The sequence below is a fragment of the Paramisgurnus dabryanus genome, chromosome 4 (assembly GCF_030506205.2).
Source record: "Paramisgurnus dabryanus chromosome 4, PD_genome_1.1, whole genome shotgun sequence".
Classification (NCBI taxonomy): domain Eukaryota; kingdom Metazoa; phylum Chordata; class Actinopteri; order Cypriniformes; family Cobitidae; genus Paramisgurnus; species Paramisgurnus dabryanus.
Window position 1 is genome coordinate 19,246,776 of NC_133340.1, and position 15,469 is coordinate 19,262,244.

Consider the following 15,469-nt stretch of genomic DNA (forward strand, 5'->3'; position numbering starts at 1 on the left):
AGAGCAGTTAGTCTTTGGAAAATAATAGAATTTTAAACAGCAATTTTAAATATTTAAACAGCAATAACCTTTGTCAAGTTTAAAGTATTTCCAAAAAAGTTAGTTTTTATAAGACTTCTGTACACCCAGATTTGAGTTTTAAATTTGCAAAAATAGAAACAGTTATTCAAATGATCTTGCATCTGATAAACAAACTCTTTTTAACAACGTTTTCACAAAGGTTTATCTGGCTATTTAAGAGCTATCACTGTAAAACATTTCTGTAGAAATTACAGTGTTACTGGCAGCTGGATGCCAGTAACTTACTGTAGATTTTACATTTATGTTGTTTACCCGGAACAGTTCGTTCAAAGTTAAATGAACATAAAATATTTTCAGTCTTTATCATCTACAGCAAGTTACTGGCGACCAGCTGCATAATCACAGCAATTTTTACAGTGTAAAATGTAGGGTTTTATGTACTTTATCTGGCTAAAATACAGTTTGAAGCTTAAACTTGATATACATTCTTTAAAGGTATAGTAAAAAACTAAAAATGTTTGAAGAGCTTTGATTTCTTAAAAAAAAAATTAGTTGAGTCGTGTGTGTCGTCTGACACTGGCAAAGTCGGTTAACATTTCCTCCTTACTAAAGGTTACTGTAACATCACTGACTGAATCTTCATGCTTGTGGAAACTGACAGCAGCATACAGCAGATCATCAGAGGGGGTTGTAGGTAATTGTGCACTACGGAAAATTTGGGCTGATCCAGGATCTAGGAGAATATAGAAAAAATACAAAATATATTTATTGTATTGTATCTGTATAAAGCATTCCTTCCTAATTAACCCCAAACCAAACAAACTAGATGAAGATGAAAGGTCAGGATCATCAGACAGTGAGTTCTTTTTCTGGTGAGATCTGTTTAAAACTCTGAGAAACTGAAGTTCATTACCTGATGTCATCTTGTGTCTGAGTTTACAAACAATCAGAGTAATTCCTCCAATCAGCAGCAGAATCAAACAAACACACACAGTGATCATGGATATATCTAAAAATAAACAATCAAAATAAATAATATTGTCATATCCAGTTAACATAAATGTACAATACAAGCTAATTCAAAGCCTAAATAATAGGACAGAGCAATCATGCTATAGCCTCAAATAGCCTTAAAGGGATAGTTCGTCAAAAATGAAAATTACCCTATGATTTATTCACCCTCAAGCCATCCTAAATATGGTCACCATTTTCTTTCAGTTATATTGGACTTCTTTCAGCCCATCTTTGGAGTTATATTAGAAAATGTCCTTGCTCTCCAAGCTTTATAATGGTAGTAAACAGGGCTGGAGTTGTAGGTGCAAGCAAAAATGTAATGTTTAAAGCAACACTATGTAGTTTCCATGTAAAAATGACTTACAGCTTCCCCATGTGGTTGAAAAGCGCAACAGTGCCTGGTATCAGACACTCTTCTGCAGGCAGGGGAGGGGCGGGGCTGTGTTTCCTACCCTCCACCGCCACTTTCAGAGTGTGCTTGTAGCAGCTAGGAGGCTGCTCAGGTTGCAGCAACAGTACAATTTGTCCAGTTAAAAGTTGTTCTATCACTGAAATAATTTTAGAGACATTATTTAAAGGTAAAAAAACTACATAGTGTTGCTTTAAGTGCTATAATTGGGTCCCCACTGCTTTTATCAGCCTAGAAAACATCAACCCAGTAATCAACCCGTAATTTTGATTTTGACATTGGTGGGGACATAAATAATGTCATTATCTTAATCTTAGGTGTCATTATTATTAAAGTTACACATGTCAAAAACAATTAATATATAATATGTTACAGGCCTCTTTTTATTTTTATTTTTGGAAGATTCTCTTGCATTCTGGACAGCAAGTGCAGTGACTGTAATATCGAGCATATTTTAGAGTATTTAACACGTATTTATAACTATTTCATCGGGCTCTGGAAACATTTAAAAAGAACACAAAGAATGGCCTCTCAGCTACCGTAGTTGCAACTCTTGCGTCATAACAACAGGGTTTTTAACGCATCAGCCCTGTTAACCATTTTCTGAAAGGTGTACTGTCCTAAATAATTAACCTAATACTAAAAGATGCGTGTCCATCCACATGCACATCTGACTTTTTAGTTTCACTTTAAAAACATGCAGGAATTAAAATGAAAATGCAGGACTTGCTTGATGTTTAAAGAATTATTATGAGACAAAAAGTTTGGGAACTGATTAACTCTGATATACAGAGGTGTTAAGTACTTGAGTAAGTTTACTTGATTCCTGTACTTAAATATTATTATTTTTTATTTTTACTTTAGTTGAGTACAATTAAAAATCAATACTTTTACTTTTACTTAATTAAATAAATAAAAAATACACATACTTTTTACTCCTTACAATTATATTTACAGTCAAAAAGTACTACTTTTTTAGAGATCACTTCATTCTATTTTCCCTTGCTCTTACCATACCAATTGAATTGCGCTGATAGCTAGTTTATTTTTAGCCTATTTGTAGCCTCTCTATCAAGAGATATCTAGCAAGTGTCCATTTTTTAAAGTTTCTGCTAATATGACAGTTAACAGCAAAAGAGCAATATTTGATTGACAAGACATCTGACTCGGTGGTTGCCTAGCAAAATAAAAAGCCGCATTGCACTGCTCTTTTTTTAAAAAAAGCAGTGTGTCTCACCTTGCTTTTCCAAGCGTTTAAAGAGTAACTAAACCCCTGGTCAGAGCCTGACTCCACCCACTGCAATATTTGAAAAATGCAAGAAAAGTGGGCAGATCCCAACGGAGATAGAGGGGACGAACTAAGTGTGTGGTGAGATAGTAACAAGGGCATGGTGAGCTTGAACCTGCTTACGTCACGAGTTATTTCTTGGACCCAACATCCAATAGGAAAATTCAACTGCAGTAGCCACCGTTCAACCTGAAGAAGGCAGCACTCAGACGTTTTTACACCATATATTGTAGTATTGAAACACTTTATATCCAAATGTCAAAAAACTTACTAAAATCAATGAACAGCACTAATAAAGCATCATTCGTACAGATCATTAACTAAAAAAAGTTGGTTTAGGGTTTAGTTACTCTTTAAAACAGGTTTGCTGTGATTAGCCCCTTGCTGTCCCTATTAACTGTTCAGATCCGATCTGTGCGTCCTGTAGCGTTCTGCCATTTTCCAGATTATCTGCACTATTTCTATGGCAATGATGTCGCACTGGCACGACCACCTGCCTCAACGTCTGCCGTGTTTACGTTTTATGTGACGCAACAGCATGATGTAACAGAAAAGCTACACAAATGCGATCAGTGCGGTCAGACTGAAATGGATTTCCGGAAATGCGATTTGAAAAGGATTTTTGGATGTAGCCTGAAACGGATTAGAAAAAACGGATTTCATCTGTTTTTTGCCCATTCACACATTCTAAATGGATATGCACCAAAGTCGGATTTGGACTGAAAGTGTGAACAAGGTCTTGTACACCTCTTCCTGCATCGGCTGCCTGTGAGAGGCTTGATAGAGCTTGAAATTTAAGTTAAATTCGAGGTTTTACAGTAGCATGTTGCATACTGAAATTAGTAAGTAGATTTATAGTTTGACAAATAAAAACAGTGGAAAACAGAATTGTATGTGGTCCATTCACTTCATGTTTTTAGAGATTAAAAGCTTAAACAACAATCTATAGTTTTTATTCTTCCTGTTACTTTTACTTTTTTAATACTCAAGTACAATTTAAATGTGGTACTTTCTTACTTTTACTCAAGTATGATTCTGGCCAGATCCTTGTACTTTCACTTGAGTAACATTTTTGAGTACTTTTTACACCTCTGCCGATATATACACATATACACAGAATAGTTAAAAAATTTTGACAAAATTCACAAAAGCATAATAAACATTACAACAAACTTTTTTGAGCTCTATTATCAATGTCCATATGCGTTTGCATAAACAAATTGTTTTAAAAAAAACGTTCTCATTAATCTTCATCTAAATAAATAATCAGACATTTGTTTAAAATTTCAAACAACTGTATGCTCTGTTTTTTAAAAATAAGTTTTGACCATAAGTTTAAAACAAGCAACATGATTTTAAACAATGAGGTAATCAGAAACATTAAATTCAAATGTGTTAGTTATTATTTATTTACTTTATTTTTATGTTAACTGCAATTCATGCCATAGTAATCTTCAGTTTAAATTTTGCTTTTAAAATTTTTACATTTTATTATTTATCTACTTATTTTATATTCGCCTAAATTTACAATAAATCTTCCTTCAACTAGATGTAATAAAAAGATCAACTGTTACCGGAGTCTGTAATTATTAACAAATATTTTATTATCAGAGTGCAGCATTTTATCAAGTTTTTCTGTTCTTGAAATAAATCGAAGAAAGAAAAAAACCCAAAAAGGGTCAATTTTTACAGTTGGGTTTGACATAAAAGAAGGTTGATATTAGCAGCATTTTTAAGATTTTTAAATTAATTCCAAAAAAGCTTGGATTTCCAAATAGGCCTAGAGATGTGCAAAAAATGTTCATGTAATTTCATAGATTACGCTCATTCACTTCACACATATTATTTAGCGCTGCTAGAGCAAACACGTGTCTGGCCGAATAATTTTTTTGTTATTCGGATGAATTCGTTATTCGTTTTGAAGCCATTATCTGTGCCCAACTATAATTACCAGTTTCCTGACACGGCCAATGCGCATTCAGCAGAGTATCAGCATCTCGGATGGATTGAGGGTGAGTAAATCATGGGGTTGTTTTCATTTTTCAATTAACTATCCCTTCAATGATTTATGATTTGTTTAACTTACTCATAGTGTGCAGATGAACAGCAGTAATAATAGAGTAATCGTATGTTTGATTGTAAATATAAACTCCACATAAATAAACTCCTGCATCTTCTGATCTCACATCATTAATTTTCACACTGAAGAGGTTTTTATCATTGTCATCAGAAATACTGAATCTCTTCTGCTTCTTCCATGTGTTATAGATCACTTCATCAATGGAGTCTTTTCCTTCTTTAAAGAGAATCTTGTAATAGTACTTATAATGCTGTGAATATTGACATCTGAAGTTTGCCGTTTCTCCAGTATTCACCATCACTGTCTGTGACGCCCCACAACATGAATCTGTCAATCACATATGAAGACATTTATTTCACAGTCATCAGTACTTTGGACATGATCAGCAAATAGTTTAATGTTAAATAACTCACCTTCTCTCACATTCAGATTCATATCAATAGACCATTCACCATCAACCTCAATCCGGTATGTCCCAGAATCCTCTGTGTTCAGATCTCTAATGTTGATCATCAGTTTTCCTTTGTTACAATACAGAGTGAATCTTCCTTCATTAATCCGCCAATCATGTTTCTTATAGTTTATTATGTTTTTATTTGGATTAAGTTTGGTCAAGTATTTATAACAGTCTTTACAGCAATCTTTCCATGATGAAACAAGAACACCTCCTCCAGAATATCCAATCACATCCAAGCATTTCACAGCACCTGTCAATCAGATTCATACTGTCAGAAAGCTCATCTAGTCCTTTCATTTGTCTGTAGAGTTATATAAATGAGTCAGAAACTAATAGATGAAATAAGTGTATGATGACATTAGTAAGCAGATGACATGATGAGTGCTGCAGTACAGAAAGAGAAAAGTTGTGACCTGAGATGATGAAGAAAGTGAAGATGAGGATGATCTTCATTGTGAGTTGAGGATGTTGATCTTCTTGATGTTGAATGTTCTCTCTGTGTCTCTACACATCAGACTGCTCTTCAGTTTCTTCCTCTCTATTCAGCTCTTATTAGTGTCAATCATCTTTACTGGCCCCACCCACTATCAGCAGTGACTGAACTCTGCATTCATCATCACAGTCAAACAGCGCCTCTAGAGGACAGACCTCTTACTGCACTACACTCAACTCAATGCTGTTTATACACACGATTTACAATTGAAGATTCTCACATATTATTGTAACTATAAGACAGAAACATTTTCAGACAAAACACTCTTTGTAAGCATTTATGTCACACTGCAGAATTTATAGTTTTCAGCTTACAGAAGATTCATGAGCTCCTTCAGTAATACACATAAACAGACATAACAAAGTGCTGAATAATAAACTACAAAGATGCGGATAAAACCCATGAACTATATTACACCTGCACATCACCTATCACAAAACAATGATTATAAATGACAGCAAAAAATAACAGGTGCTAAACAATCTTTTGACTACAAGTTACAATTGCTCCTCCCTGCATTACTGACGTCCTCATCATAGCTGCCAAGTATGGAACTCAAAAGGTGACAAAATTATAAATAAATAAATACATAAATAAATATACGTGAAAATGTAAAAAAGTACATACATAATAAATATAAAAATATATTTACAAAGGAATGTAAAAAAAACTAAAATAAATGAGAATTTGCACATGTATTTCCTTAATTATGTATAGACGGTTTCATTGGACGCACGTGATACACGTCTGGATCCGAACCTTACTTCCGGTTTCGTTTTTTTAATGGTCTGACTAGTTACTAAACTGATCTCTTGAACGAATGCCTCGTCAAAAATAACAAATGTTTTGGTTTCCTAGGTAATCTATGTGTTGTTTTTTTGCTTGTTATATAAATAAACTACGTTTAAAGAACTTTGTTGTTATTTATTCTTAGCGGAGTTTACCGGAAGTTACGTGCGGACCGTGACAGCCGCTTGTTTATATTGTTACTGCTGAAATGGTCTATAATTGTATTTTTTTCACATTAACTATTTATTTATACTTTTATTTATTTACACTTTTATTTATTTTCACATTTATTTATTTATTCATCTGTAGACTAATGAGGGGGCATGTTTCACCTTGGACAATAGATCTCTGAGAGCCAGTGCTGAAGCATTGAGGCCACAGTGACACCTTGTGGTGTGACCAAGCAAAAAAAGTTGCACAGGGATTGAATGACTTGAAGATGGGCAAAATATCCAAAATGTTATTTAAAGCAACACTATGTAGTTTTTTTACCTTTAAATAATGTCTCTAAAATTATTTCAGAGATAGAACAACTTTTAACTGGACAAATTGTACTGTTGCTGCAACCTGAGCAGCCTCCTAGCTGCTACAACCACACTCTGAAAGTGGAGGTGGAGGGTAGGAAACACAGCCCCGCCCCTCCCCCTGCCTGCAGAAGAGTGTCTGATACCAGGCACTGTTGCACTTTTCAACCACATGGGGGAGCTGTAAGTCATTTTTACATCGAAACTACATACTGTTGCTTTAAAGTTTTAAGTCATTTTATATCACCATAACTGTGTGCGTATAAAGGGTCACTACACATAGCATATACTATACTCAGAACATAGAGACAGAGCGCAGCACGTCATAACCTGAAAACCATGCCCACCGGGGGGAAACAATCTATCCGTCTCCATTGACTTTGTATTGCGAAAGGCCCCACCTTGTAATTTCTGGCTTATAACAAAAAAACAGAATAATGCCTAAAAGCTGCAGTGTGACAAGATGTAAAGCTAACAAGCCAAAAAAAAACAGAAATAAGTTTTTATAAGCTGTCGACCCCAAAAAACGAGCGTTTAAAGACACAAAAGTGGAAACCAGTAACTTTTCATAGTACTACTACTAAAAGAAATGCGCCCACTAGGGGGAAACGTAGTCAGCGATCCATTTGTTTCTCCTTAAAGGCTGAGTTTTACGGCTCGACAGCTTATAAAAACTTATTTCTGGGTTTTTTGGCTTGTTAGCTGTACACCTTGTCACACAGCAACTTTTTGGCATTATTCTGTTTTTTGTTATAAGCCAGAAATGACAAGGAGGCGGCCTCTCGCAATACAAAGTCAATGGAGACAGTTGGATTGTTTTCCCACTGGTGGGTGGGGTTTTCAAATTTGCATAACTGCGCTCTGTCTCTATGGGTGCAAAAATGTGTTGTTTTGGGTATGCCCTTTAAAATGCAAATGAGCAGATGAAGTGCAAACACTGATCACAATGATGGTAGTTTGATGCAATTCAAACTCAATTGTGCTGTCAATTATTTTTTCTCTCTCTCTTTCTCTCTGAACTAAATGGCAGTGCTGTGGTTGGATTTTGCAGATTAAGGGGGCGGTATTATTATAATAATAAGATCTCCTTATGACATCATAAGGAGAGCGAAATTTCAATGACCTTATTTTTGCTCACACCAACAAAGTGGCAATGCTAATATTTTCATGCCATGGCCTTTTTAATCTAACAAAAGGTGATCATGCAAATGCAGCAAGACATGCATCTAATGCCATGCAGGTGATCGGGGGTGACGCGACATGTGACTGGGCTGGTTATGCTGCGTTCACACCAGCCGCGGTAGAGGCGGCAAAAAAAACATGATAACAAACATGTTTGCGCGTAGTTGGGTGCTTGAAAATTAGAGTGTGCTCGCTTCCTGTAATCACGTCACCACTACAGCAAGGTCCTAATTGGTTAAAGCAGCGCAGAAATCTGCCAAAGTTCAGATTTTTCCCCGCGGCAATGCTCAATTTGTGTGAAACGCGCCATGCCATGGTGACAAATAAAATTGTAAAAAATATCTTTATTTATCCATGCTGCAGTGCATGCTGGGAGTCCTGAATGAGATTTGTAATTTGTTGATAACCAGCATGCATTGCAGCATGAAGTTTTTCATTTAATTGTCACCATGGTTGAGAGATTCATACTCTGATTCTTGATGTTTGTGTGTCCCAATTATACAGCGGATATTTTTTGTCCAAAGTTTCTAAAACTCCTTAATGACAAACTGCTCTGAAAGTGCTGGATCTCATAAACATTATTGATAGAAAATAAACTTTTGATTAGTAAATTAACTAGGTGATGTTCTTTACCAATGTGTACCAACCACCACAGAACTACCTTATTAACTTAACAGGTTTATAACAAATGTGGTGTATTAACACAAAGTTAACACAACCAGGGAAAAAACTAGCACACAAAAGGCAAGGGTCAAGAGTCCAGAGGTGGGTAGAGTACCCAAAACCTGTACTTAAGTAAAAGTACAAGTACTTATACAAAAATGTACTCCAGTAAAAGTAAAAGTATCAATCTAATTATTTACTTGAGTAAGAGTAAAAAAGTATTAGATGAAAAAACTACAAGTAGTTAGTTACTCGTTACTTCCGATCTGATAAAGAAATAGCGCAAAAGCACTGAATTTCAGACTACTTGGAGGGTTTTCACAAACCTCTCCTTAAAAGTCTCATTGTTCTCTTTATACAAGTAAAGCAGCCTATCTCAGTCCTGCAGTGGGTACATTAACATCACATAACGTGTCATTTGAGAAAAAATCACAAACATACACACAGATGTTTTTTGACGGTTAACTCTGTATTTATTTTCATGTTCACAACACAAACTTGTCAGCATCTGCCTTTAAACATGCAAACAGTAAACAAAAAAGAACGTGTGTGTCTGTTTGTTATCATGTTTTTATATGACTATTTTATTTTCATTGCCATTTAAGTGCAATTACTGAACATAAACACAAGCTTAATAAAAATGATCATTTTAGAATTTCATATGGAACTTATCTGTTTGTGCAAATCAACTCTACATGTATTATAATATATAATACATGTTTCTTTAAAATCAAACTTTATTCTTTTATTTTTATTCATTCATTCTTTAGGGAGGATTTAAATAAAATACAATCCCGTTTTTAGTTGAACTTATTTTCTACACATTAGTGAGGTGTCCGAATTTGTGTATAAATGCAAGACGTCCTTACATTATGCTGTTCAGTTTGTTTAGATGTGGGGAAATGATATGCAAATGTGCAGATGTGAACGTGCTGTTTGTATGGTTTAACTTACACTAGGATTTGTCATCGCTTGCACAAGAGTGCATATGGCAAAAAAAAACTCAGACAGTGTGTCACATAATAGTGTTCAAATAGACATTACCGACACATACCACTTCAGGTTGGATCTTGAATTCCTGTACGCTGAGATGTCAGCTCGTTTAACAAAGCATCCATCGCATTATGAAACTATTATTTTTGACCTCTTGGAGTGAAAACATAGACCGAACTTGAAGCCATGCATGATCTGCCTCCGATATCTCGCACAACGCACACGCGCCCTCATCTGCTTCTCCTATCATCTACACGCGGTAAGGCGCGTTAAAGGGTGACCGCGCGGTAGCGCGCGCTAAAGGGTGACGCAGCCTGTCTCGCGTAACTTTTGAACACGCCCTATAAAGTTTAAAAAAATATATATATATTCGTTAATTATTACCATTTGAAAGTAGCGCAGTAACGCCGCCAATTGTAGCGAAGTAAAAGTACAGTTTTCTCACTAGAAATGTACTTGAGTAAGAGTAAGAGTAAAAAGTACCCATCCTTAAATTTACTCTAAAAGTACCAGTTACCCAAAAAAATGTATTCAAGTAAATGTAACAAAGTAAATGTAATTCGTTACTATCCACCTCTGCAAAAGTTCAACTAAAACAAACACTAATCACAATAATGGTGACTTAAAATGAAACAAACATCAACATCTAAACCTAATAAGTGAATTGTGTTTTCTACAGCAATATATTTACTGAACATTCAGAAATAATGTTTTATAAAATAATAAAATTAAATGTTTCTCTATTATTTACAAAACAATCAAACAAGTCAGCATAATAAACAGTTGTTGTTTTAAACGTTGTGTGAACATTAAAACATGACATTGTCATAACGTTTAAAAATGGTTAAATGTAACATTCCTCTAACGTTCAGACAACACAAAAACGTTCTTAGAACGTCAAGAAAACTGGACACTTTTTCCGTTGGCAGAACGTTTTTGGGAATGTTGGGAACTTTCAGAGAACGTTCTTAGAAAAAAGTTCTGTTAGCTGGGGCATGATTGTTAAAAATAGTTATACTACCCATTTAAACTAATGCCTAGTCCTGGCTTAAGATAATTCCTGTCCGGGAAACCACCCCTTTGTGTTCATTTGTAACAGAGATGTTTGTGTTGATTGTGTAAAAAAATTATTAATCTAACTTAAATATTTTTTGAATGATAGAGCCAAAGGCAAAAAGTGATAGTTTGTGCCCCGCGCTGTGTTTTTAGGAAATCAAAGCCAAATCCTTTGATCTTTAACACAAAGGCTTCTATAAAAGAATCATCAGAATATCACTGGCTTCACTCCAACACTAAACCACATGACAACTCAATGTGATGTTGACCTTTAAAGCACTCTGGGTTTGACTCCCAAACATTGAGACACTATGATGATTTCAGTGTAGTTTGTTCTTCAGTATGTTTCTTCTGATGTTTCCAAAGACATTTAGAATAAACAAATCTCTCTTCACAGATCGAGCAGACGTAAGGTTTCTCTCTTGTATGAACTCTTTCATGGCTCCTCAAGCCATCTAATCGAGCAAAGGAGGTCTTATCACACTGAGAGCATTCGTAAGGTTTTTCACCTGTATGAGTTTTCTGGTGTGACACTAAATGTTCACGTTGATTAAAACTCCTCCCACAAACACTACAGTGATAAGGTTTCTCTCCAGTGTGAATTCTCTCATGAATTTTTAAGGAAGATAGTCGAGTAAACGTCTTTCCACACTGAGAGCATTTGTAAGGTTTTTCACCGATATGAGTTTTGTGGTGTGACACTAAAAGGTAATAGTGACTGAAACTTTTTCCACAAACATTACAGTGATAAAGTTTCTCTCCAGTGTGAATTACCTCTTGGACTATCAGCTGATATTTATAACCAAAACTTCTATCACAGTGTGAACATTGATAGGGTTTCTTTTCAGAGTGAATATTCTGGTGTAATTTTAAGGAACATGAATACATAAAGGCTTTGTCACATTCACTGCACTGATATGGTTTCTCGTTGGTGTGTAAAAGCACATGTTTCTTCAAATGAGGTTTGTGTTTGAATCTCTTCTCACAGTGAGGACACTCGTATGGTTTTTCTCCTGTGTGAATTCTCTGATGAGTTTTAAGATTTTGTTTGGTGCTGAAATATTTACCACATTCAGTGCAGTAGAAAGGCTTTTCATCACTGTGTGTCCTCATGTGTCTGTTTATATGAGATGTTGCTGTAAAAAAATTCTTCCCACACTGCTCACAGTGACACTGCCTCTTCTTCTTCTTCTTCTTCTTCTCTCTGTGTTCTTCTGAATGAAGTTTCTCTAAATGTCTCCGTGAGCTCAATGTCTCTCCACCGGTGATGCAGGAAAGAGTCGATGACGTTATTTCTCTATCCAAACATAATTCACTCCTCACATCTGAAAGAAACATGAAACAATTAAATTCTGTTTTTACTTTTATTTATACCAAAAATTATGAATTGAGATTCTGTATATTTTATAATATACAATTCTAAAAAAGGCAGGTTATTTACCAAAAATGCCCTATTTAAATAACACAGGCGCAACAACTGATTTCAATATTGACCAACGCAATCTACTAAGAGCAGCGCAAACTCAGGGTCGCAAATAAGCAGATCTGATCCTCATCCTGTACGAAAAGTAACCATGGTTTTACCAAAAAGCCATAGTTACTGTAGAGTAAAACCATGGTTTTGCTGATAATAATCAATACACCAAAAGTGATCTACTATCGCCACATACGTTCGAGATCAGCACCACGGACATCTCAACTGAAAATTCGGAGTGTGAAACCTGAAGTTAGTTACAAAGCCAGACTACACTAAACCGATATAAAACATGAAGGTTTACCCGAAGTTTTGAAACACCTGCTATTGTGCGACTCAAATACAAAAATAACATGGCTTAGCAAACATTATTTTTTAATAATATCTTCTTCTGGCATTATAAATAAACCTAATCTTATCAGATACAATTGCAGCCATTTCAAGTGCAAAATGATTTAAGACATGCTCTTTTTCTGCATTAAATTATGGCGCAAATACCAGTTATATCACACGCACACACCTTAGTAGATCGCGTTTCTTCCCATACATTTTGTATCTGAAAAGGAAACTCCTAGAAAAGCATATGAAATAAGGTCAGTCGCAAAAAAACTAGACCACACTTTTTCAACGCTAATTATCCACTGCACCTCACTCTTTAGTACATCCTGACAGTCCTTATTTAATGCCATAATGAGGTTTGCACTGGTGCAAGCTGTTAGTAAATCTGGCCCTTTCCACAGAAAGTTTCCGATAATTTTTCGGATACTTTCAATGGGAACTTAATCTGGGGAATTTTGGGAATATTGCAGATTGGAAACTTAATGGGAATTTAAGGAAATTTATATAAAGTGTATCATATCCAACATTTAGTTTCAGACATGCATACAAGGTAATTTGAAGATTCCTGATACCTATGCTCATCAAGTTGTAGATTTATTTGATTTCATTCTAATATAAATTATTTCTGAAGGATTTTAAACAAATGTAGGCTTAACGAGCATTAGAGACTCTTTTAAAAAAAAGCATTAAAAATAGTAATGTGTCCAGACTTTTGGGTGGTACAGTAAATCTGTATGATAACAGAAAACTGCCCTGCAAGCAAGCCTACAATGGCCCTTTATGGGCATAGCCTTTTTGCTCATTGGCTAAACGTTATTCAGATGGTGATCAGTGTTTGTTTTACTTGAAAACATGACTCTTGCCTTGTACAGTTTTTTGACTGCTATAACTGTGTGTTTAAGATTTTTGTTATGGCAATTCTTTGGTGGTGGTTAGTACATTAAGTCTAAACATCATTATCTAGAAAATGTATGTATTAATTAAGTGTTTGCGCACTTATAAGAAACATCCGTCAATAATGGGATACTATATTATAAGATGCAGCACTCTCATTGCAGTTTGTCATTCTGGAGAATTTTGAAACACTGACACTTGCAATGCATGCTGGGTATCTATATGATTGGGTATCTATATGGTTTCTATATGATGATGTTTGACATCATGTACTAACCACCACCAAAGAGTTGCACTCTCTGCCATAAAAAAACATGTCTTAAACACAGAGAGTTATAGCAGTCAAAAAACTTAAACTTGACTCTTGACTCTTACATTAACTAAATGAAAACATAAGCCTAATTTTGGCATCTTAAAACTGGTAATCAGTTAAATATCACATACATTTTAAAATATTGCTAATCACCTACAAAGTCTTAAATGGCCTAGCAGCTCCTTTGTAGCTTCAAAACTGCAGTCTTAAAACTCCGGTCACTAAATTATTCCTAGAATATCAAAAGTGTCTGAAGGTGGTAGATTCTTTTCTTTTTAGCCCCTAAGCTCTGGAATGATTTACCAAAAAATGTTCGAGAATCTGACACAGTCGATTACTTTAAGTCTACACCAAAAACATTTCTCTTTAACAAAGCATTCACATAATTTGTCTAGTACTTATGATGCAATATTTAGCATGTCCGGAGCAAAGCATTCACATAACTCGTCTGGGTAATATATTTATGCTGCAATAGTTAGCCTGTCTGGAACCGAGTTGATATTAAACCACAATACTGTGTGACACTTGCATTACATGTGAACGGCCCCTACGCTTATAAAATTATTTTTCTCTTTCCCTGTCTCATCCTCAATCCCGAGGACAATGAGACAAACAGACCCAGTTTATGCTGATGTGAAGCTTAACACACCACTGGCCTTCATTCAATATGATGCCTAGCCAATGTCTGACCAACAACCACCGGCCACCCTATTTACTTGATCTACTTATTCATATAGATAGATATTGTATAAAATAGTATATATTATATCCTCTATAGAATCAGCTATGTATCTCTCCGTTGTATTCTGCTGCTTATTTTGTCCTCCATTGTTTCTGTATTTTCTCCTGCTTTTATTAATTTAAAGCTGCTTTGAAACAAACAATTGTAAAAAGCACTAAATAAATAAATTTGAATTGAAATTCTAGAATGAGAAAAAGCACTTTTTGTGTGTGTTGTATTCAATAAGTATTAAATATATCTTAAATAAACGCCTTTAACATTTCAGTCGTAATTTTTTGTTGTCTTTTTGTTAGTGACTTAAAAACACCCTTAAATAAAACAGGAACTCATTACAGTTGAATGGGAAAAAATTGAGGATACATACCTGACGTAATAAAATCCTCTTCTTCATCAATGTGATCTTCCTCTTTTGTAGGTTCAGTTTCTGTGGGTTCAGTTTTTATCTTCATCATGAGGTTCCTGAAGTCGATGAGTTTGACTGAACACATCTTGAGTTTGGTCTGCAGGTTCTGCTGCTGTTCTCCAGCGTTCCAGACAGAATCCAGAGACTCTGTGGAGGTTTGATCAGTAGATTCCTCATCCTGTAAGCCCTGATCAGTTCCTGATTTACAGCACATCACATCCATCTCATCATCAACACTAAAATACACAGAGACAAGACTCTGTTTACACTCAATAAAACACTCAAGAGAGAAAAACACTGAGGATACACAAACACATCACACGCGAGCTCTTTCT

General features: G+C 35.2%; 1 protein-coding gene across 1 annotated transcript; it reads right to left on the bottom strand.

Moving 5' to 3' along the window:
* LOC135760525 (uncharacterized) lies at window positions 1-15,469 on the bottom strand. Its single transcript, XM_065274538.2, has 6 exons — window positions 15,096-15,469; window positions 12,037-12,294; window positions 5,226-5,519; window positions 4,819-5,139; window positions 935-1,030; window positions 1-754 (listed from the first exon to the last, which is right to left on the bottom strand). The coding sequence occupies exons 1-6, from the start codon at window positions 15,355-15,357 to the stop codon at window positions 570-572; spliced, it is 1,416 nt and encodes a 471-aa protein (XP_065130610.1). The 5' UTR covers window positions 15,358-15,469; the 3' UTR covers window positions 1-569.

What these genes read in the sequence shown, in the direction of transcription:
- LOC135760525 (XM_065274538.2), bottom strand. Translation starts at nt 15,357, where the DNA reads ATGGATGTGATGTGCTGTAAATCAGGAACTGATCAGGGCTTACAGGAT. An exon ending in AGAGGATTTTATTACGTCAG is followed by an intron (nt 12,295 to 15,095) that starts GTATGTATCCTC and finishes TGTTTCTTTCAG; the next exon opens with ATGTGAGGAGTGAATTATGT. An exon ending in TGTTCATCTGCACACTATGA is followed by an intron (nt 1,031 to 4,818) that starts GTAAGTTAAACA and finishes GTTTATTTTTAG; the next exon opens with ATATATCCATGATCACTGTG.